General features: G+C 36.0%; 1 protein-coding gene across 1 annotated transcript in view; it reads right to left on the bottom strand.

Annotated features, from left to right (window-relative positions):
- LOC138700900 (protein FAM117B-like) overlaps window positions 1-22,911 on the bottom strand; it is a 79,250-nt gene that overhangs the window by 47,764 nt on the left and 8,575 nt on the right. The window contains exons 4-6 of the mRNA XM_069827312.1: window positions 9,067-9,275; window positions 4,698-4,855; window positions 2,008-2,128 (exon numbers count right to left, since the gene is read on the bottom strand). Of these exons, the coding sequence (XP_069683413.1) occupies window positions 2,008-2,128; window positions 4,698-4,855; window positions 9,067-9,275 (488 nt within the window). The remainder of the gene's footprint in view (window positions 1-2,007; window positions 2,129-4,697; window positions 4,856-9,066; window positions 9,276-22,911) is intronic.

Raw genomic sequence — 22,911 nt, 5'->3', positions numbered from 1 at the left:
TACTCCAGCAGCCCGTGAAATACGTCTGTCTTTTTTTTCCCCCCAGTCTATGATGAGTCTGGAATCTTGTTGATTTTTTCACGGCTTCCTTAATGTTACTTGCATCACGAATGCAGTAACTTTAGTGGAGTTGCAGAGTTTACTTAATTTTTGCAAATATTTAAAAACAATAATTAACATTGCAATTTAGGTGATATTGCAGTGGTAAGTTTCCAATTTATAATTATTACTATATTGAATGTCTCTAAAAATAATATGTTAAAAGCCTAAAGCAGTAAAATGAATATGGTGCTTAAGCAGTAAGAAGAGGGAAATTGTTATGTGTGTTACGTTGGGAATACTGAATGTGGAATTTCACACTTACCACGTATTGGTTTTGTGTGGAAAGCAAGCAAATACGCACGATCCCACACAAAAGTATTTTTCACATGCTACCATACAACAGTTAACTTTCAACATGCATCCTGCATTAAGAATCTACTTTTAAGAGGGAGTCCACCGAGTTAGCTCTGTGGTAGTGCATCTGCCTCCAGACTAGCCGGCCCGGGTTCGATTCATGGCATAGTTAGAAATTTTCATGTAAAATTTCTACCTTGGGACTAGGAGACAACTCTAATCTAACTTCTAATCACTAAATTGTGCACCAAGATTACTGGGTTAAATCCCAAATCTCTCCGCAGTCCATATGAAGGGAAGGCATATGTCACTGTTGATAGTAATTCGTCCATCAAACGGGGACATTAAGTCTGGCAGTCCAGTTGGTGCTATTCGACAGGAGTAGACTACATACCGGCACCAGGTTTCCCCTTCTCCCTTCCTCATCTTCATCATCATCCTCATCCATTTCCTACACTACACTTACACATACACTCACCCTAGTACACGACAGATACACATCATGCAAAATGTGGCTCGCCGAAGTGGTTTGCAACTTGAAAATGAGTCACAGTCTTGCCATCTATCTGCAGTATGCGGAACTCGAATCACGCAAGTGAAGTGGGTAGGCATTAGACACAGACACACACTTTTAGGAATGGATCATTTCCCCATAACTATGGTTCTGGAACACAACTAGGGTCCACGATACAACCATTCAAAGAACATTGTAGAATAACATAGACCAGTGTTTCTCAAACTTTTTTGAAGTGGGGACCACTTTTTAAAGTCAGCACAGTTCTGTGGACCACGTTACTCTTGTTCCCGTTGAAAGCAAATTTATCATTTTCGTAGCATATTTTAATACCAATGTACTTATATTTTAAAATTGAATTAAGATTCGGTACTTTGGTGCTCTGTTATGAATTCGGGTGATCCCTGGCTGGATTACAGGCGCGGCGCCAGATGTGCAGAGAAAAGATGTCGAGAAACGCCACATGTATAGTGCTTTAAATCCCTCTTTTGTTGCTGAGAGTAGAGTGGGAAGTTGGTAGACAGGTAGGGTAATAAATTTCATAAAATGTCAGTACTGGGAGAAAAAGTGAAATTTGATTGCCATGTGTCATTTCCAAACTCTGAGATTTTAAGCTATAGTGTGATATGCAATTCGTTCGAATTTTATTTCTTCTGTCTTTTTTGAAGGACCACAAGGGCAGACCACAGGAGAAATGCTGACATAGATCGTTTGTAGATAGCTGCAGTGACTTGACTTCAAACTACAGTACAGCAAAAATATAGAAGTTGTTGATCCTATATATATACGAATGTATAAAAATATAGATAAGTGCCATTTTGATGTTAACTATAGACTTCAATAACTGGACATTGTCCCTTACAGTACAGATAGTGAATATTTATCACACCAAATTTGAGTAACACATTCCTGGTTTCTGAGAAAAAATATTACATTTCACTCATATTTACGATGCTTGAAGGTGCATGTACCTCCTAATAGAATCGCTTTTCAATATGGCAGAACCTGACGTACAAGAACAGATTCATGCTGATGTTTGAGTGCAATTTGTTCTCACACAGACAAGTTTCTCACGAATACTACACTATTTGCACTACCTGAAGACTGTGAACTGCCAGTGAAGTCCCCACCAGCCGGAGTCTGGGTATTCACTGAGCGAGTGGACCTGAGGAGGTCAGCCAGCGGTGCACGATGCCCCTCTGGCGTGGCCTGGTACGTCTGAAACAAAACGCAGCAATGACTTTAGAACAAACGAGCATTATGCTATTAGCACCGCGTCAAATCCCCAGTGATCCAAGAGATGGAACAGATGCATTATAGGCCCCACCCTAAATATAAAAATATGCTAAGCCATAAAAAAAAAAGGTCAACGGAAGTAGCATTTCGATCAATTAAATGATCGATATATATTGTTTTCATTATATTGCCAACCAATCAATATTGTTGTAAATTAGTTTGATCATAATCATGGCGGCAATTTCAAATGCATAGTTAAATATAAAAAAGAAGTGGATCGAATTTTCCCTTTTAATTTAAAATGTAGGCCTCGAAATGGAAATTATGGAATTATAAATAAGTTGTAACCTTTTTAGTAGCTTTATTCATGAATAAAGACATGTAGGCTATGTTTATGGTTTTTTTTATGCGAATGTGGCATACTTAGGAGTGAAATGTTTTGCGAAACATGCAATCCTGGGATGAGACTGAAGAAATTTAAAAGTAAACGAGATGAACTTCTGTAGAGATGTCATTGGAAATTAAATGATAGACACAGGAACGCCATATCGTGAAATCACTCGGATAACGGAGAAGATGAAATGGAACATCTCCAGTGAGGTCCATGGTAAAATGCTAATTCTACACCAATTTTGTTTTTAATTCTTTGGTCCAAGAAAAATACTAGTAAAAATGTGTTTTTGTGAAAGACTAGTATTTTTCCTGGACCAAAAATGCAGTACAAATGAAGTAGAATTAGTATTTTATAATGTATTATAAAGATGACGAATATCAACTTAATTTTACTGTTGTATTGTTTGAAAGTTTAATGTTACTGTGTTTAAAGTTTAGCTTTGGTTTGTTTCTTTAACTTTATCTATACTAATAATAAATCTGTAGCCAAAATTTTTCTGGTAATTTTCGATTTTCCAAAAATAATTGGTCCTAACATATATGTTGTTGTTGTTTTCTAATGCCAGGCGTTTGACAATAAAGTCATTTGACCTCTTGCACTCCAATATTTTTCAAAGATATTATCATGACCAGCCACTGAAGCACAGATTTTGAGATGTTCCGAATCCATTTCTTGGTTTGAGTTGCACAATGGACAGTTAGGGGACTGATATATTCCAATTCTATGCAGGTGTTTGGCCAAACAATCATGGCCGGTCCTAACATATATAATTAACCATCCTGAAACCGAAAATAGCTTTTTTGAAATTTTTGTTTGTACGTCTGTCTGTCTGTCTGGATGTTTGTTACCTTCTCACGCGATAATGGCTGAACCGATTTATATGAAAATTGGAATATAAATTAAGTTCGTTGTAACTTAGATTTTATGCTATATAGCATTCAAAATACTTTATTTAAAATGGGGGTTATAAGGGGACCTGAATTAAATAAATCGAAATATCTCGCTTATTATTGATTTTCATGAAAAACATTACATAACAAAAGTTTCTTTAAAATTAATTTCCGATAAGTTTTATTCTATACAAAATTTTGATAGGACGGATATTTAATGAGATAAATGAGTTTCAAAATTACAATAACAACGCCATCTAAGGCGATGTACTGAAATAAAAACAAATGACTTCGTCTATAAGGGGCCTTGGACAACAACAATCGAAAGCTATTAAACATAGCCTAAGAGAATGTTTCTGTGTTTGTATGAAGTAATATCGGAAGCTAATTAATTGTTTAATTATTATTTCACCATTTAATTCTATAAATTATTTCTCATATATTCCAATTAAATCATTAACAGAAAAAAAATAATTAATATAAAAATTATAAATTGAAAATGATAAGTAATTTATTTAGTGTCTCTAGATGGACATAATTCTACAATGTTATTACAGTAACTTCTGAAACATATAGCAAGTAATATAAAGTATACACATTAAATCTAAATGATATGTCAATCTTGATTAAACTACGGTTGCATGTAATAACAATTAAGAAACATGTTAAAGGAATTGTCATGGCACCAAATAATTGCTCTCTGGACCAAAATGACCGCATTTTAATTATTTAAATACAATTTAAATTAAGTAACATATTAAATGATTTATCCTTCTATCAAACACGAATGTTCCCTGGATCAAACGTCTTATTTTAATTATGTAATTACTTTATATTTATTTCTAACAGGTGCAGCGGAGCGCACGGGTACGGCTAGTTTTGAATAAAATTTAATATATTGTATAACAAAGGTGACTAATATGAGCTTAATATCATTATTGTCGGTTTTATTAAATTATACATGTTTATAGTACTATGTATTTAATATTGTTAAGATGATATACTTGATATAATAACCGAAAATATACAATATATAATCGATACTATGGTGGGTCCTATAATGCATCTGTTCCACAGCAACATGTAGCTTTAAAATGCAGTTTTCCGAAACCTGTTAATTTTGAGTTGTTTCCATTTTGAGCTGGGCCTTCAATATGAATTGTGTTCGACTCAAATTACAAGAAGTTGTTGATCCTTTATACGACAAATGTATAAAAATTTCATGAAATTATATGAAGGACATTTCATATGTAAACTACTGCCGCACCTTCTCCTCTTCTCTTTCTGTGTCTTGAGCTCCGCCAGCCTTGAGTACCAGCCTCTCAATCTCTTGGTTGAGCCCTTCTATTGAGTTCCTCATGGGAGGGCGAGGCACCATTGGCTTCACTGGGATGTTCACCGGGACTGCTTTTGAGTGGGACGCACCTGCAACACATGATGCACTTTCTGGAGTCAGTTCTGTGAAATACTGGCCCACAGAGCAAACCCAAGGTATAGGATTTACAATTCCGGAAACATTAAAAAAATATATATGAATGTGAGAAGTCAAACTGGCTGCAGAACACAGCACTTTGTTTGATCAGATCCATGTTTTGGTATTTTCCTAGTACCCGGTACTCGTTACATAGACCACTCTTACACTAAACCTGGAGTAATTTAAGCTTACTAATCAGATATGATTCTACTTACTGTTTTTTTATATGCTCACCTGTATGTAATTTCTATTTTATACATATTTCATTGTTATTGCCCATCCAAAGATCATTAAGAACGCTGAATATTACTTAATATCTCCTATCTTTCTTCAAATAGTGTTTATATGTTAATTTTCATTTGTTTTCATAAGTTAACAATGATGCACATTGGGAGCAACATATCAGAAATTATTTTCCTACACAATCCACGCTATATTCACGTTGTTTTGAAATGATTAATCGAAGATGGTTTGCTTATTGTTTATTACACGCACATTAATTGTATGTAATTGCTTGTTTCCTGTATTTATTAAAATATGTAGCATGTTAGTTTTTATTTGTAGTTATTTACGTAACAATGATGTGCCAAAAATAATAATAATTTCGTACTCACTCCTCATCCCTATATTCACATTTGTTTTTCAGTGATTTATTAAGGAATGTACTGGTATTTAAAAGACTAATTTAGAAACATGTTACATAAATCATCCTTGTGCCAAAAGAGAATGCTCCCTGGACCAAATTATATTAAAGAATGTACTGGTATTTAAAATACTAATTTAGAAACATGTTACATAAATCATTCTTGTGCCAAAAGAGAATGCTCCCTGGACCAAATTATATTAAAGAATGTACCAGTATTTAAAAGACTAATTTAGAAACATGTTACATAAATCATCCTTGTGCCAAAAGAGAATGCTCCCTGGACCAAATTATATTAAAGAATGTACAGGTATTTAAAAGACTAATTTAGAAACATGTTACATAAATCATCCTTGTGCCAAAAGAGAATGCTCCCTGGACCAAATTATATTAAAGAATGTACTGGTATTTAAAAGACTAATTTAGAAACATGTTACATAAATCATCCTTGTGCCAAAAGAGAATGCTCCCTGGACCAAATTATATTAAAGAATGTACTGGTATTTAAAAGACTAATTTAGAAACATGTTACATAAATCATCCTTGTGCCAAAAGAGAATGCTCCCTGGACCAAATTATATTAAAGAATGTACTGGTATTTAAAAGACTAATTTAGAAACATGTTACATAAATCATCCTTGTGCCAAAAGAGAATGCTCCCTGGACCAAATTATATTAAAGAATGTACCGGTATTTAAAAGACTAATTTAGAAACATGTTACATAAATCATCCTTGTGCCAAAAGAGAATGCTCCCTGGACCAAATTATATTAAAGAATGTACTGGTATTTAAAAGACTAATTTAGAAACATGTTACATAAATCATCCTTGTGCCAAAAGAGAATGCTCCCTGGACCAAATTATATTAAAGAATGTACTGGTATTTAAAAGACTAATTTAGAAACATGTTACATAAATCATCCTTGTGCCAAAAGAGAATGCTCCCTGGACCAAATTATATTAAAGAATGTACCGGTATTTAAAAGACTAATTTAGAAACATGTTACATAAATCATCCTTGTGCCAAAAGAGAATGCTCCCTGGACCAAATTATATTAAAGAATGTACCGGTATTTAAAAGACTAATTTAGAAACATGTTACATAAATCATCCTTGTGCCAAAAGAGAATGCTCCCTGGACCAAATTATATTAAAGAATGTACTGGTATTTAAAAGACTAATTTAGAAACATGTTACATAAATCATCCTTGTGCCAAAAGAGAATGCTCCCTGGACCAAATTATATTAAAGAATGTACTGGTATTTAAAAGACTAATTTAGAAACATGTTACATAAATCATCCTTGTGCCAAAAGAGAATGCTCCCTGGACCAAATTATATTAAAGAATGTACTGGTATTTAAAAGACTAATTTAGAAACATGTTACATAAATCATCCTTGTGCCAAAAGAGAATGCTCCCTGGACCAAATTATATTAAAGAATGTACTGGTATTTAAAAGACTAATTTAGAAACATGTTACATAAATCATCCTTGTGCCAAAAGAGAATGCTCCCTGGACCAAATTATATTAAAGAATGTACCGGTATTTAAAAGACTAATTTAGAAACATGTTACATAAATCATCCTTGTGCCAAAAGAGAATGCTCCCTGGACCAAATTATATTAAAGAATGTACCGGTATTTAAAAGACTAATTTAGAAACATGTTACATAAATCATCCTTGTGCCAAAAGAGAATGCTCCCTGGACCAAATTGTCGTATTTTGCAGTGGTCGTAGTACTCGCTGAAATGGGTAATAATATAATAATATGATATGATTATGTTGTACGTAGCAAGATCGATTATTCAACTGGTAGGATATTTTATGAGGTTTTCATGACTGAGATATCTATTGTCAAATGCTTTTATTTGTCAGTAGGCCTTGACTGACGGGTATATAAGGACTGTCACTCTTACGGGTGGAGGTCAGGGTTTGGGATGGCCCACAAGCAACAAGTTATACTAAATATGTTTATGATTAGTGTAAAACTGGCCTATGTCTCCTATAGTGGGCGGGACATAAGTAACATTCACCACAAATCTTATTTCCAACTCGAACGAGAAATTCAATTGTTCTGCAATTAGCTGTAATTGTCCAATTATAAATGAATCTTCAGAGGTTAAATATTTAGCAATCATTATTGATAAACATCTGAAATGGGACAAACATACCTATAAACTACCTTTGTAACAAATTACGTAGGAGTATATATATTTTGTTCAATTACGAAATTACTTACGAATGGATATACTACATAGAGTTTACCTTGCCTTATCACAGTCCATAGTCCAATATAAAAAATTAAAACTAACCTTAATACACTAGATTTATTAAAGATGAGAATAATTAAAATATGTCTAAAAATCATATTGACTATCCTACCGAAAAATTGTTTTTAGAATTTAAGTTTTGAAAATACATCAAATTTATATCGAAGCGTTATTAAATGTTATACATAGAAATCGCACATATTTCAGACCATGTACTAATAAACACAAAACCAAAGGCATGGATACAGTATGTTTGTTTAACGAGCACTGCTTTTACTCATAATATTATCGGCCATAGAATTTAAAACAAACAAATAAAGAAATACCCTCATCTTTAGCAAAATGTCAAGTTTCAAATTCCTGTCAGTAGACCAGATCTTTTTATGCCATGTTCTCTGAATTTCGCTTCTATTCTACTTACAGTTGACTGAGAAATACTGTAGGTGGGCATTTGCAGAATTCTGTTGAAACCCTATCATCATCGGAATCTCAATTCTCTCATTTTCTGTTAAGAACGACTTGCATTATATTCATTTCATCAATAAAACTGTTTTCATAATACAGAGACTAAGAAAATGTATCAATAATAAAACTGTCACCATGGTAACCATAACCATAGTGCTCCTGTATAAAACAAAATAGAATAGCCTACTGCTTTCGAAACTAATGCTCTTTCACATGATATTAAAACAACCCATAACTGAGCGAAGTGGATCAGTGGTAATGCATTAGACTCGCATTCAGGAGGTCCTGGGTTCAAACCCCGTGGCCTATCAATCTGACTGAGGTTTTTCATGGTTTTCCTCGGTCACAAGAGCAGAAATTCCAGAAAGGACATTTACACAGCATGAGTCATCACCACCTTACTCACCATTATCATAATCATTGAACACTGAAATAAGATGAAATGAATACAAGCCATTTGTAAGGTATCAGAATAGAAACATAATCTGAACAATAATCCATGGTCTACTGAAACACTCGAAAATCATACACACTTAATATGATCTAGATGTCAAAGTGTGTATAAATGGACTTAAATAAACAAAATATAGGCTGTGATATAAAATATTCTCAATGAAGTCATAATTAGCACAACAATAGCCGCAAAAATATTATTTTGTATCCATAAAAATATCCCTCCTTCTAAATACAAGATTTGACGTGTTTGAGTTTTTTTAATCCAAAATTCCCTCCTTTTAACTGCAATTTTGCATTACTTTTGAAACACCCTGTACGTACTCACCTGTGGCAGTGGCAGAAGTTGACGAGGAGCAGGAAGTGGTGTTGGTGCCAGTGCTGGGCAGCAAGGTGGCCTCCCCTCCAGTTTGTACAGCCAGCGCAGTCGGAGGTATGGATGCTGACGTAGGTGTCGTGGCAGTGGACTGCAGAATCAGACCAAATGCAGCCGTCCGCTCTCTGCTGCTCGGGCTCTCTTTGTTTGACCTTTGCAACCTGCCACAAGCAAGGTTTTATCCAGTGAGACAAGTGCCTTTTGAGGCATGAAATTGTCATTAGTTCCTACAGTATACAATAACTTGCTTGCTTACTTACTTACTGGCTTTTAAGGAACCCAGAGGTTCATTGCCGCCCTCACATAATCCCGCCATCGGTCCCTATCCTGAGCAATATTAATCCAGCCTCTACAATCATATCCTACCTCACTCAAATCCATTTTAATATTATCCTCCCACCTACGTCTCGGCCTCCCCAAACGTCTTATTCCCTCCAGCCTCCCGACTAACACTCTATATGCATTTCTGGATTCGCCCATACATGCTACATGCCCTGCCCATCTCAAACGTCTGGATTTAATGTTCCTAATTATGTCAGGTGAAGAATACAATGCGTGCAGTTCTGTGTTGTGTAACTTTCTCCATTCTCCTGTAACTTCATCCCTCTTAGCCCCAACTATTTTCCTAACCACCTTATTCTCGAACACCCTTAACCTCTGTTCCTCTCTTAAAGTGAGGCACCTTATTCACGAACACCCTTAACCTCTGTTCCTCTCTTAAAGTGAGGCACCTTATTCTCAAACACCCTTAACCTCTGTTCCTCTCTCAAAGTGGGGCACCTTAGTCTCAAACACCCTAAACCTCTGTTCCTCTCTTAAAGTGAGGCACCTTATTCTCAAACACCCTTAACCTCTGTTCCTCTCTCAAAGTGAGGCACCTTATTCTCGAACACCCTTAACCTCTGTTCCTCTCTTAAAGTGAGGCACCTTATTCTCGAACACCCTTAACCTCTATTCCTCTCTCAAAGTGAGGCACCTTATTCTCGAACACCCTTAACCTCTGTTCCTCTCTTAAAGTGAGGCACCTTATTCTCGAACACCCTTAACCTCTGTTCCTCTCAAAGTGAGGCACCTTATTCTCAAAACACCCTTAACCTCTGTTCCTCTCTCAAAGTGAGGCAACTTATTCTCAAACACCCTTAACCTCTGTTCCTCTCTCAAAAGTGAGGCACCTTATTGTCAAACACACTTAACCTCTGTTCCTCTCTTAAAGTGAGGCACATTATTCACGAACACCCTTAACCTCTGTTTCTCTCTTAAAGTGAGGCACCTTATTCACGAACATCCTTAACCTCTGTTCCTCTCTCGAAGTGACGCACCTTATTCTCAAACACCCTTAATCCCTATTCCTCTCTCAAAGTGAGAGTCCAAGTTTCACAACCATAGAGAACAACCGGTAATATAACTGTTTTATAAATTCTAACTTTCAGATTTTTTGACAGCAGACTGGGTGATAAAAGCTTCTCAACCGAATAATAACAGGCATTTCCCATATTTATTCTGCGTTTAATCTCCTCCCGAGTGTCATTTATATTTGTTACTGTTGCTCCAAGATATTTGAATTTTTCCACCTCTTCGAAGGATGAATTTCAAATTTTTGTATTTCCATTTCGTACAATATTCTGGTAGTACACAATAACAATAGTAATAATATAGTGTGGTCGCGTCACGCTTGATCCGAAGAACGCGGAAAGATCCCAACCGCTGATTGCTTCATGCTTCAAGGCAGCACGGACCTGTATGTTACGGTCGTTGCCACAGCTTAGTACAGTCTGGATGTTAGTGATAGAACACTGTGTGTTTGTGTACTCTTTTAAATACGTTTGAAGTGTGTGCTGTGCATTAAATTAGTTGTTTAGATAATTGAAATGCCAGCTGAAAAGTTTACTCTACAACAGCGAATATTTATGTACGAAAATTATGTCAAAACAGATTCATGCCGACAAATGTGTAGGCAACTTTTAGAGAAATTCCCCGATATTCGACCTCCAAATAGAGGTACAGTTCGAAACCTTGTCATTAGATTAAGAGAACCGGGATCACTTAACTCTAAAATTCGTAGGCCAAAACGAAGCACTCTAACAGAAGCAAAACTTGATGATATTGGTCATCACTTGAACGTTCTCCTAATAAATCTTTACGGCTTGTTGCACAAGTAGGCGTATCAAAAACAGCTACTAAACTTCTAAAATTGAAGCCTTGCAAAGTTGCTGTAGTCCAAGAATTACGGCCACATGACAATGAAAGTCGAGTGAATTTCTGTAATTGGGATTTACAAAACATTGTTCATGGTATTGTTGATCCACATTTAACAATTTTCTCTGATGTGGCATGGTTTCATTTATGTTCACCGAACAATAGATTCTGCTGCACAGAAAATCCGCGATTAATTCACTAAGTTCCCCTGTATGATGAAAAGATTGGTATGTGGTATGCCGAAATAGCAAATAAGATACCGTAAATTCAGAGAAATATTGTACGCAATATTTGCACAGTTTTTTTTAACAATTATCTGATAATGAGAGACATCATGCACATTTTCAACAAGATTCTGCCACAGCCCAAACTGCAGGTGCTTCTTTGGTGGCTATAAGGGAGATTTTTGATGACAATTATTTCTACAAGGTTATGGCCTGCACGTTCCCCAGATCTTACCATGTGTGATTATTTGTGGGAAATCCTAAAAAACAGAGCCTATAGAAATAACCCACACATCACCAATGAACTGAAAAACAATATAAGAACAGAAATTGGAAGGATAACGAAAGAAGAACTTTTGCATGTGAATTCAAATTTCATCAAAAGATGTTGGGGATGTCTGAATGCTAATGGACTCAACTTTTAGCAACTGCTATAACACAGGTTAGTGAAATAAAATGATGATTGTTAATAAATGAAAATTATACGAGTGCAACAAGCAGGAGATTACGGATCTAAAATGCCATGTTGTACCTCACGGTCTATGGGCTTGCTCCCACCCGCATTCTTCGGATCAAGCATGATGTGACCACACTCTATTAATAACGTCTTATTTTATATGAAATTAAATGAAATAGCTATTTTATTGTTTCAGAAATTAATATGTCTGTCACATGATAAATTGTATTCTTCACCTGACATAATTAGGAACATTAAATCCAGACGTTTGAGATGGGCAGGGCATGTAGCACGTATGGGCAAATCCAGAAATGCATATAGAGTGTTAGTTGGGAGACCGGAGGGAAAAAGACCTTTAGGGAGGCCGAGACGTAGATGGGAGGATAATATTAAAATGGATTTGAGGTAGGTGGGGTATGATGATAGAGACTGGATTAATCTTGCACAGGATAGGGACCGCTGGCGGGCTTATGTGAGGGCGGCAATGAACCTTCGGGTTCCTTAAAAGCCATTTGTAAGTAAGTAACTAAGTCACATGATAAATACTGGAGAAGCTACAACTGACACAAAAGAAATTTAATAACACAGTCTAGGTTTATTGAAGATGTAAAAATTTTACAAGATTGTAGTATTCCATCTATTCAAGAAAAATCGTGAACACCAGGAATCCCAGTTGAAACTTTCATATACAATAAAATCTTGAACATCTGGAAAATACATAAAAAAAAAAACACACAAATACAGAAATAATGAAATTACTAGCATTAGAAACTACAGGTACATTATAACCATAATCAAAATGGTTACACATTTACACAGACAGATCTCTGCACGAATAATATTGCTGGAGTTGGTGTGTACTGTGATTTTTATCTTACACTGGGAGAACAATACAGACTACGATGGTGAATTAGAAGCTGATAACATCGGTCATTTATCAAATTATGATTCAAAATCTGCAGTTCAGGCTATTGTTTCATTAACATCAGAAGACAGGAGAGTGAGATATAAACAGCAAAACTAAGTTTCTGAAAAAAGCAGACAAAAATAGTTGTTTTTTTATAATGGAGTAGATGGAAATGAAAATGTAAATAAAGGCATCACAATCCAACAAAGATTTGATTTGAGATTTCGTATTATTCAGCAAAATTATTAACAAAGAAAACTTATAAACAGGTAATATTAATAATTGATTAAATGGCGATCTTACTCGTGTTAATTGTGTAAGCATGTGCGGCTTACAGCTGTTTCTGTGCTTCTTCACACCATCCTCAGAGCCTACTAGATCTCGGCATCATCTCGAACTTCGCTGCCTGTTGTGTGGGTGCGTTCGATTGTTGAATTTTTTTTAAATTTTATTGGGTTATTTTACGACGCTGTATCAACGTCTAGGTTATTTATAGTCTGAATGATATGAAGGTGATAATGCTGGTGAAATGAGTCCGGGGTCCAGCACCGAAAGTTACCCAGCATTTACTCGTATTGGGTTGAGGGAAAACCCCGGAAAAAACCTCAACCAGGTAACTTGCCCCAACCGGGATTCGAACCCGGGCCACCTGGTTTCGCAGCCAGACGCGCTGACCGTTACTCCACAGGTGTGGACTCGATTGTTGAAAAGTGTTGAAATGTGGTGTCAAATAGTGTGTGTGTTCCGAAATTGATCTGTGTGTTGAGAATTTGATCAGGGTGTGTTTTAGTGTGTCTGTATATTTCATATTGTTCTAGTGTGTTGAGTTTTTGGTTTTTGGGTTGTAAGTGTAGGATTTCCATGTCTGTATTTATGTTATTGTATGTGTGATTAGCACTAAAACACACCCTGATAAAATTCTCAACACAGATCAATTTCAGAACACACACACTATTTGACACCACAATTCAACACTTTTCAACAATCGAACGCACCCGCACAACAGGCAGAGAAGTTCGAGATGACGTCGAGATCTAGTAGGCTCTGAGGATGGTGTGAAGAAACATCGAAACAGCTGTAAGCCGCACATGCTTACACCATTAATACGAGTAAGATCGCCATTTAATCAATTATTTATATTCAAACGTTAAAAGTAGTGTGCGAAAGATTCAACAATAATACAACAATAATATTCAATATTAAATAATGATAACAGAAAAGTTAGTCAAAATAAATCTCGGTGCAAAACTTTAAATAATAAAAATTTGATTTCTAATTGTCCAAGAAGAACAGCAGCAGCTACCTTCAGACTGGTAACCGACATGGCTGTTTGCAGCACATTTCTTAGAACTGGAACTTACAAATCACCAAAATGTGTTCTCTACAGAAGAGGAGATTCAACTATGTACTTGCAGCACATACTAAACTGCAGACCTACCAACATTTCAGATAAAAGTGTTAATGACATCACAGACTTTCACTGTTACAAATTTTTTTTTTAATTCCTTTCCAGTCAACATTTGCGACCTGAAATAATATTCCTTTCGAAATTCACTAAAACACTTCCTAGTAGTAACTGCTTTTATGAACTGGACGAGTACTTGAGAAAAGATGTACAAACTGATGACTAAGTTCACTTAAATCGGCTACAACTTGCCATTTTCACATTAATATTAGGTACCCTCCACAAAACTGGCTTCATTTATACACCGATGGATACTTGATCTCCAGAGAACAAGGTGCCGGTGCAGGTGTTACGTGCTGTCTCTTCTCACTTTATAGATCTCTTGGATATGGAACAACAAGTTTTGATGGTGAAATCATTGCAATAAGTGAAAGTCTCAAAGCAGCTATTCTATCAATAGTCTCTAAACACACACCTACATCTCAAACAGCAGAAATAACTAAAATGCTCTCTCAATTAATATCACTCAATAAAAGAATTGTATTCCAATGGATACCATCCCATTGTGGAATCCTGGGAAACGAGAATGCGGATGCTTTAGCAAAGAAGGGCAGCACTGCTACTTACAGACCTGTTACTAAATCTACGTATTACTCTGTGAAGAGATTTATTAAATCTACATACTTAGACTTCAACAAACAAAATTTGATAACTCAATCCCAAGGGAAAAAATGGAACTCTCTGCATCAAAATCCACAGTTAATTCCCGATTTACCACGAAAATCGTCTGTAGTTGCATTTAGATTGGCAACAGGCCATGATTGTTTGGCCAAACACCTGCATAGAATTGGAATATATCAGTCCCCTAACTGCCCATTATGCAACTCAAACCAAGAAATGGATTCGGAACACCTCAAAATCTGTGCTTCATTGGCTGACCATGATAATGTCTTTGAAAAATATTGGAGTGCAAGAGGTCAAATGACTTTATTGTCAAATGCCTGGCATTAGATTTATTTTATTGGGTTATTTTATGACGCTGTATCAACATCTCAGGTTATTTAGTCTAAATGATATGAAGGTGATAATGCCGGTGAAATGAGTCCGGGGTCCAGCACCGAAAGTTACCCAGCATTTGCTCGTATTGGGTTGAGAGAAAACCCCGGAAAAAACCTCAACCAGGTAACTTGCCCCGACTGGGATTCGAACCCGGGCCACCTGGTTTCACAGCCAGATGTGCTGACCGTTACTCCACAGGTGTGGACCCTGGCATTAGAAAACAACAACAACAAACAACAACAACATATTGCCACTTTTGGCCCAATACATTTATTGTCATTAGTACTGATTTCATGTACGTTTCCTTCACCTAAACTTATTCATTTCTAATTTTATATGTAGTGTTCAGTGTAAAAAAAAAAACAGTTTTCATTAAACAAATTATAATCTCTATCCGAGGTCTATTTATGACAACATTCAAGTTTACCACATTCAGACTGAACGCATTCCACACAGATTGCGAAGCTGGGGAATCTGTCCATTATTCTAGAAGGAAAAGTTGAACAAGGGCAGGTGTGCTGAAAACGTGGTATTGCGTCAAAATCTTGAAACAGACTTTCTGGAGCAATAAAAGCATACTTCATGTAACGAGGAAGTAAGAAAAATGCATGCTTTGTGTCATCAGCATACACCCTGACCACACTGAACTGAACACCACGTAACCCGGTGGCCTGTGTCACTTGATAATCTATCTCTGTAAATATGATAACACACTGGCTTGTGATAAATTACATTGTAACAGTTTTCATGTCCCAATGACACCGTGGCCTCTGACTGAGTCGAAAACAGTCCTATGCATAATAACAAACATTTCAGTCTTATCAAAAACACAGAGAAAACGCGTGTAACAAGCCTTCAAACATGCAAAATAATGTGGAAGGTTATAGAAATAGATAATAATGTATTTAATAATAATAATATTATTTTTTTTTTAGTTGGTTATTTTACGATACTTTCACCAACTGCTATGGTTATCTAGTGTCTGAGTAAAATGAAGGTGATACTTACTTACTAGCTTTTAAGGAACCCGGAGGTTCATTGCCGCCCTCACATAAGCCCGCCATTGGTCCCTATCCTGAGCAAGATTAATCCAGTCTCTATCATCATATCCCACCTCCCTCAAATACATTTTAATATTATCTTCCCATCTACGTCTCGGCCTCCCTAAAGGTCTTTTTCCCTCCGGCCTCCCAACTAACACTCTATATGCATTTCTGGATTAGCCCATACGTGCTACATGTCCTGCCCATCTCAAACGTCTGGATTTAATGTTCCTAATTATGTCAGGTGAAGAATACAATGCGTGCAGTTCTGTGTTGTGTAACTTTCTCCATTCTCCTGTAACTTCATCCCGCTTAGCCCCAAATATTTTCCTCAGCACCTTATTCTCAAACACCCTTAACCTATGTTCCTCTCTCTAAGTGAGAGTCCAAGTTTCACAACCATACAGAACAACCGGTAATATAACTGTTTTATAAATTCTAACTTTCAGATTTTTTGACAGCAGACTGGATGATAAAAGCTTCTCAACCGAATAATAACAGGCATTTCCCATAATAATAATAATAATAATAATAATAATAATAATAATAATAATAATAATAATAATAATAATGGTGATATTTATTTGTTTATTTTATTGGGTTATTTTACGAGCTGTATCAACATCTCAGATTATTTAGCGTCTGAATGAGGTGAAGGTGATAATGCCGGTGAAATGAGTCTGGGGTCCAGCACCGAAAGTTACCCAGCATTTGCTCATATTGGGTTGAGGGAAAACCTCGGAAAAATCCTCAACCAGGTAACCTGCCCCAACCAGGATTCGAACCCGGGCCACCTGGTTTCACGGCCAGATGCGCTGACCGTTACTCCACAGGTGTGGACGTGATAACAATAATAATAATAATAATAATAATAATAATAATAATAATAATAATAGACTAGGGGTGTAGGGGTCAGCATGCTGGTCTCTTATGCAGAGAGCCCGGGTTCGATTCCCAGTCGGGTTGAATTTCCTGGTTGAGTTTTTTCAGGGTTTTCCCTCAACCGTAAGGCAAATGCCAGGAAATTCGGGCCACAACATCCCTGAAAATCACCAGCCTCATTCATCACCGAAATCATATTCATAACAAATCAGTAATACTTATACAGTCGCCATCTAGTTCACAACAATAGAACCAATCTCAACAATAGTACACAGGCCTTCGGATTTCACACAGAAGATTTACTTGCGATATGACCAGAGATGTTAAAGCGAGTATAAATAACTGCGAGGAAAAAAAACGATAAACTAACAATAAAGTGAATTTAATGATAGATTTCATCCCATGTAGAAGTTATAAAAAACGAAAACCTGAAGTCGCTGATCAGAAAAAAAAAAAACGATTTATTAACAGAAAACAGCATTTAATGCACAGTACAAAATTCAGTCATGTCTAGACAATATAAAATATAGGCTACCTAGAGAAATAAAAAATTTAAAAGAGTTGAAAAATAAATTAAAAAAGGTAATACATACAAAGCGAACCTGTAACTAATGTCAATAATTTCAGGGGGTTATTCTTTGAGATATTTCAAACAAAAAAGTTTAATACAATTTTGCTTATTTTTGTTTCCTTTTAGAGATAAAAATTTTTTATACGAAACATTACATAGCACGTTTTGGGAAAGACTTTGATTGAATTCCCAATTTCCTCAGTCAATTTATAAGAGCAGTGTATTATGATAATAAATGATTGAAAGAATTTTAGTTTTGTCCTTTAAATGTGCAGAAATTTGATCTAAACAAATGCAACATTTTAAAATTTCTTTGCAGAACGAAATGTTACATTTGTTCTTAAGGACAAAAATTCTTTCAATCATTTATTATCATAATACATAGTTCTCTTAAATTGACTGAGCATATTGGGAATTAAATCAATGGCTTTCTTAAACACACTATGAAAAGTTTCATATAATAGTAAAATGTGTTACAAGAGCGGCATGTTGAAGTTTTCATGTTCGAGGGAAAGTTTGAAAAAGCAAAACGTAGTTGAGCTTTTTTAATTTCCGAGATTGAAAGAAAACATACCGCTCGTGTATCGTACATTATTTTGTGCGAAGATCGTTTACTACATACCTGAAAGAGGAATTTCGCAATGAAATCTCCATCTTGGTTTCTGTTCAATGACGGTAAATTTGCAAAACAAAAATATCTACCTTCAACATTGTTGCTTTAAAATGTTTTCTGTGTTTACTATACTCCAGCAGACCGTGATATGTCTGTCTTCTTTTTCCCCCAGTCTATGATGAGTCTGGAATCTTGTTGATTTTTTCACGGCTTCACGAATGCAGTAACTTTAGTGGAGTTGTAGAGTTTACTTAATTTTTGCAAATATTTAAAAACGATAATTAACAGTGCAATTTAGGTGAAATTGCAGTGGTAAGTTTCCAATTTATAATTATTACTAAACTGAACATCTCAAAAATAATATGTTAAAAGCCTAAAGCAGTAAAATCAATTACATGTCACTTAAGTGGTAAGAAGAGGGAAATTGTTATGTGTGTTAGGTTGGGAATACTGAATGTGGAATTTTAGACTTTCCGCGGATTGGTTTTGTGCGGAAACCAAGCAAATACACACAATCTCACACAAAATATTTTTATCTCGAAAAGGAAGCAAAAACAAGCAAAATTGTATTAAACTTTTTTGTATGAAATATCTCAAAGAAAACCCCCTGAAATTAATGACATTATTTATGGTTCACCTTGTATATTAAAAGTACAATCCTCTGCACGTAATGAAAGAAATCTGACACGATTGTTCAGCACTTCATCTACAGTATTGTATCAAAACACGAAACCCTTATTTTCAGGAACGAGACACAGTTATTGAAATGCACTGATTTAAACAAAATGCAGGACAGAGAAAATATTTGTACTGGAAAGAAGAAAAAATGATGTAGGAGTTTGAACACAGAGCCCCACACCTACATGTTCACGCTTGAAGTGTCCAAGCTATGTGGATAGGACATCTCTTCTGCTACACTGGCCAGACAAAGCCTGCAGCTTTATTTAGTCCTTTGTGTTCACGCTGGGATGGGTAGGTCAGATGTCTGACCCCTGGCTTACTACACTAGTAGCTTCATTCACAATTCTCTGCCTTGCACCAGGCAATACTTCCATCATATTTTATACCATATCAATGGTGGAACAATAATGATGAAGCTCATATGAGTTGAGCCACAAGATATGCGAAGAGAAAGTATACTGTAATTCTACAAGAAATTATTTATAGATTTTCAAGGAAAAGCGCATTTTTAGCAAACTCTAACATCATTTTCAGATATTTTTACTTTTTTTCCGATTTTCTATCATGTTTGTTCTTTAGCATTCATCTGTGTACAGCAATTTCTCCTAGCCTACTGTGCTAGGCCTTACTTACTTACTAGCTTTTAAGGAACCCGGAGGTTCATTGCCGCCCTCACATAAGCCCGCCATCGGTCCCTATCCTGAGCAAGATTAATCCAGTCTCTATCATCATATCCCACCTCCCTCAAATCCATTTTAATATTATCTTCCCATCTACGTCTCGGTCTCCCTAAAGGTCTTTTTTCCTCCGGCCTCCCAACTAACACCCTATATGCATTTCTGGATTCGCCCATACGTGCTACATGTCCTGCCCATCTCAAACGTCTGGATTTAATGTTCCTAATTATGTCAGGTGAAGAATACAATGCGTGCAGTTCTGTGTTGTGGAACTTTCTCCATTCTCCTGTAACTTCATCCCTCTTGGCCCCAAATATTTTCCTAAGCACCTTATTCTCAAATACCCTTAACCTATGTTCGTCTCTCAAAGTGAGAGTCCAAGTTTCACAACCATAAAAAACCATTAATTGATTAACTAGTGGACTTACTCGTGTTAATTTTGTAAGATTTGTCTGGCTTACAGCTGTTTCAGTGCTTCACACACCATCCTCAGAGCCTACTAGATCACGGCGTCATCTCGAACTTCTCTGCCTGTTAGGAGGGTGTGTTTTATTGTTGGAAGGTGTTGAAGTGTGGAGTCGAATAGTGTGTGTGTACTGAAATTGATCTGTGTGTTGAGGATTTGATCGGGGTGTGTTTTAGTGTGTTTGTATATTTCATATTGTTCTAGTGTGTTGAGTTTTTGGTTCTTGGGTTGTATGTGTAGGATTTCCATGTCTGTATTTATATTATTGTATGTATGGTTAGCATTGGTTATGTGATCGGCGTATGTAGATGTATTGTATCCTCTGGTTATTGCTTTAATGTGTTCTTTGTAGCGTGTTTGGAATGATCTGCCTGTCTGTCCTATGTAGAACTTATCGCAACTATTACATGTGAGTTTGTATACACCTGTGTGGTCGTATTTATTTGTTTGTGTTTTTTGTGTGTTGAGATGTCTTTGTAGTGTGTTTTCTGTTCTGTATGTTATGTTGTATTTCTGTTTTCTGAATGAAGATGCGATTTTATGTGTGCTTTTGTTTTCATATGTTAGTGTGATGTATTTCTTGTGTTCTTCTGTGAGGATGGTGCATGAAGCACTGAAACAGCTGTAAGCCGGACAAATCTTACATAATTTACACGAGTAAGTCCACTAGTTAATCAATTAATTATATTCAAGTGTTAAAAGTAGTGCACGCAAGATTCAAAATGGAGCATAAAAAACAATCGGTAATATAACTGCTTTATAAATTCTAACTTTCAGATTTTTTGACAGCAGACCGGATGATAAAAGCTTCTCAACCGAATAATAACAGGCATTTCTCATATTTATTCTGTGTTTAATTTCCTCCCGAGTATCATTTATATTTGTTACTGTTACTACAAGATATTTGAACTTCTCCACCTCTTCAAAAGATAAATTTCCAATTTTTATATTTCCATTTCGTACAATATTCTCGTCACGAGACATAATCATATACTTAGTCTTTTCGGGATTTACTTCCAAACCTATCTCTTTACTTGCTTCAAGTAAAATTCCCGTGTTTTCCCTAATCGTTTGTGGATTTTCTCCTAACATATTCACGTCATCCGCATAGACAAGAAGCTGATGTAACCCGTTCAATTCCAAACCCTCTCTGTTATCCTGGACTTTCCTAATGGCATATTCTAGAGCAAAGTTAAAAAGTAAAGGTGATAGTGCATCTCCCTGCTTTAGCCCGCAGTGAATTGGAAAAGCATCTGACTGTGCTAGGCCTATTTGTTTAATGTACACATATTTATAACGGAGTTGAAATAATTTATAAACTGGTATTAAGGCAAAATTTCCACCACTTAACTTAATTTTAATCATTTTTCTGAAACTCCAATAACCTAAAGTTAATACTTCCTACTGCACATATGAACCTGCAAGGTAATGGCAGTATCGAAAGTCTGGAGAATCTGAAATCTTGCATTCCTCTGGAGAGATACTTACAGATATGTACAATATTACTTACAAACGACTTTTAAGCGACAAGGAGGTTTATTGCTCCCCTCACATAAACCCACCATCCGTCCCTATCCTGACCAAGATTAATCAAGTCCCTACCATCATATCCCACCTCCCTCAAATTCATTTTTATATTATCCTCCCATCTACGTGTCGGATTCCCCAAAGATCTTTTTCCCTCCGGCCTCCCAACTAACACTCTATATGCATTTCTGGATTCACCCATACGTGCTACATGCCGTGCTCATCTCAAACTATGATTATGGACTCCTTCCATTGTTCTGGTACAATTTTCTTTTCCCAAATAGCAAGTACAAGCTTATACATTTAGAAAAATAATACATTTCCATCCTCTTGTATTAATTCTGCTGGAATTTGATCAATACCTGGAGACTTGTACTTTTTCAGATTTTGTATCCCAATTTCGACTTCAGAAAGCGTGGGTTCGGATATAAATGGCTCAGCAGTTTGTATTTCAATTTCGTCCCGATCATTTCTATTTCGCCTATATACATTTAGTAATTAACACTGAAATACTGAAACAATTGTCTTTAGAGACAATTAATATTAGGTACCCTCCACAAAACTGGCTTCATTTATACACCGACGGATCCTTGATCTCCAGAGAACAAGGTGCCGGTGCAGGTGTTACGTGCTGTCTCTTCTCACTTTATAGATATCTTGGATATGGAACAACAAGTTTTGATGGTGAAATCATTGCAATAAGTGAAAGTCCCAGGAATCTTCTATGCCACATCAATAAATTTAGGAATGTAGTTATATTGTCAGACTCCAAAGCAGCTATTCTATCAATTGTCTCTAAACACACACCTTCATCTCAAACAGCAGAAATAACTAAAATGCTCTCTCAATTAATATCACTCAATAAAAGAATTGTATTCCAACGAGAATGCGGATGCTTTAGCAAAGAAGGGCAGCACTGCTACTTACAGACCTGTTACTAAATCTACGTATTACTCTGTGAAGAGATTTATTAAATCTACATACTTAGACTTCAACAAACAAAATTTGATATCACAATCCCAAGGGAAAAAATGGAACTCTATGCATCAAAATCCACAGTTAATTCCCGATTTACCACGAAAATCGTCT

Source organism: Periplaneta americana, chromosome 6, assembly GCF_040183065.1.
Source record: "Periplaneta americana isolate PAMFEO1 chromosome 6, P.americana_PAMFEO1_priV1, whole genome shotgun sequence".
NCBI lineage: Eukaryota > Metazoa > Arthropoda > Insecta > Blattodea > Blattidae > Periplaneta > Periplaneta americana.
This window is presented reverse-complemented; position numbering and strand designations above follow the sequence as displayed.